The sequence below is a fragment of the Procambarus clarkii genome, chromosome 75 (genome assembly GCF_040958095.1).
Source record: "Procambarus clarkii isolate CNS0578487 chromosome 75, FALCON_Pclarkii_2.0, whole genome shotgun sequence".
NCBI classification, from domain to species: domain Eukaryota; kingdom Metazoa; phylum Arthropoda; class Malacostraca; order Decapoda; family Cambaridae; genus Procambarus; species Procambarus clarkii.
The window spans coordinates 19004801-19006404 of NC_091224.1; the positions used below are offsets into that span (position 1 = coordinate 19004801).

The following is a 1604-nucleotide window of genomic DNA, read 5'->3' on the forward strand; positions in this document are numbered from 1 at the left end:
CTTAGCATGGTGATTGATGAAGGGTAGGTGACGAACATGGGTAGACTGAGGTCGGCACCACAGATATATTAAAACTATGGCCGAGTCCATAGTTTATAAAGTTAAACCATAGATAGAACGTATGGACGTTCGTTTAGCACGGTGAAGTCCTAAATGGTACTGAACGAACGTTTAGAACGGTAAGTCCAGAGATAAACGTTTGGTGCCCACTTGACCAAAGTACCGGGTCGATTCGGGCTCCCAACAAGCACGGGGTCGACCTGGGCTCCCAACAAGCACCGGGTCGACCTGGACACCCAACAAGCACCGGGTCGATCTGGGCTCCCAACATGCACCGGGTCGACCTGGGCTCCCAACAAGCACCGGGTCGACCTGGACACCCAACATGCACCGGGTCGACCTGGACACCCAACATGCACCGGGTCGACCTGGGCTCCCAACAAGCACCGGGTCGACCTGGGCTCCCAACAAGCACGGGGTCGACCTGGGCTCCCAACAAGCACCGGGTCGACCTGGACACCCAACAAGCACCGGGTCGACCTGGGCTCCCAACAAGCACCGGGTCGACCTGGGCTCCCAACAAGCACCGGGTCGACCTGGGCTCCCAACAAGCACCGGGTCGACCTGGACACCCAACAAGCACCGGGTCGACCTGGGCTCCCAACAAGCACCGGGTCGATCTGGGCTCCCAACAAGCACCGGGTCGACCTGGGCTCCCAACAAGCACCGGGTCGACCTGGACACCCAACAAGCACCGGGTCGATCTGGGCTCCCAACAAGCACCGGGTCGACCTGGGCTCCCAACAAGCACCGGATCGACCTGGGCTCCCAACAAGCACCGGGTCGACCTGGGCTCCCAACAAGCACCGGGTCGACCTGGACACCCAACAAGCACCGGGTCGACCTGGGCTCCCAACAAGCACCGGGTCGACCTGGACACCCAACAAGCACCGGGTTGACCTGGACACCCAACAAGCACCGGGTCGACCTGGACACCCAACAAGCACCGGGTCGACCTAGGCTCCCAACAAGCACCGGGTCAACCTAGGCTCCCAACAAGCACGGGGTCGACCTGGGCACCCAACAAGCACCGGGTCGACCTGGACACCCAACAAGCACCGGGTCGACCTGGGCTCCCAACAAGCACCGGGTTGACCTGGGCTCCCAACAAGCACCGGGTTGACCTGGACACCCAACAAGCACCGGGTCGACCTGGACACCCAACAAGCACCGGGTCGACCTAGGCTCCCAACAAGCACCGGGTCAACCTAGGCTCCCAACAAGCACGGGGTCGACCTGGGCACCCAACAAGCACCGGGTCGACCTGGGCTCCCAACAAGCACGGAGTCGACCTGGGCACCCAACAAGCACCGGGTCGACCTAGGCTCCCAACAAGCACGGAGTCGACCTGGGCACCCAACAAGCACGGGGTCGATCTGGGCTCCCAACAAGCACGGGGTCGATCTGGGCTCCCAACAAGCACGGGGTCGACCTGGGCACCCAACAAGCACCGGGTCGACCTGGGCTCCCAACAAGCACGGGGTCGATCTGGGCTCCCAACAAGCACGGGGTCGACCTGGGCTCCCAACAAGCACCGGGTCGAC

The 1604-nt window shown here is 62.4% G+C and overlaps 1 protein-coding gene across 1 annotated transcript; it reads left to right on the top strand.

Moving 5' to 3' along the window:
* The first annotated feature begins 385 nt into the window (after window positions 1-385).
* Window positions 386-1048, top strand: LOC138357038 (collagen alpha-1(IX) chain-like). Its single transcript, XM_069313577.1, has one exon. It carries the CDS (start codon window positions 386-388, stop codon window positions 1046-1048), a length of 663 nt encoding a protein of 220 aa, XP_069169678.1.
* The last annotated feature ends 556 nt before the right edge of the window (window positions 1049-1604 follow it).

Bases quoted from the DNA above. Each gene is read 5' to 3' on its own strand.
- LOC138357038 (XM_069313577.1), top strand. From the start codon at position 386: ATGCACCGGGTCGACCTGGACACCCAACATGCACCGGGTCGACCTGGG.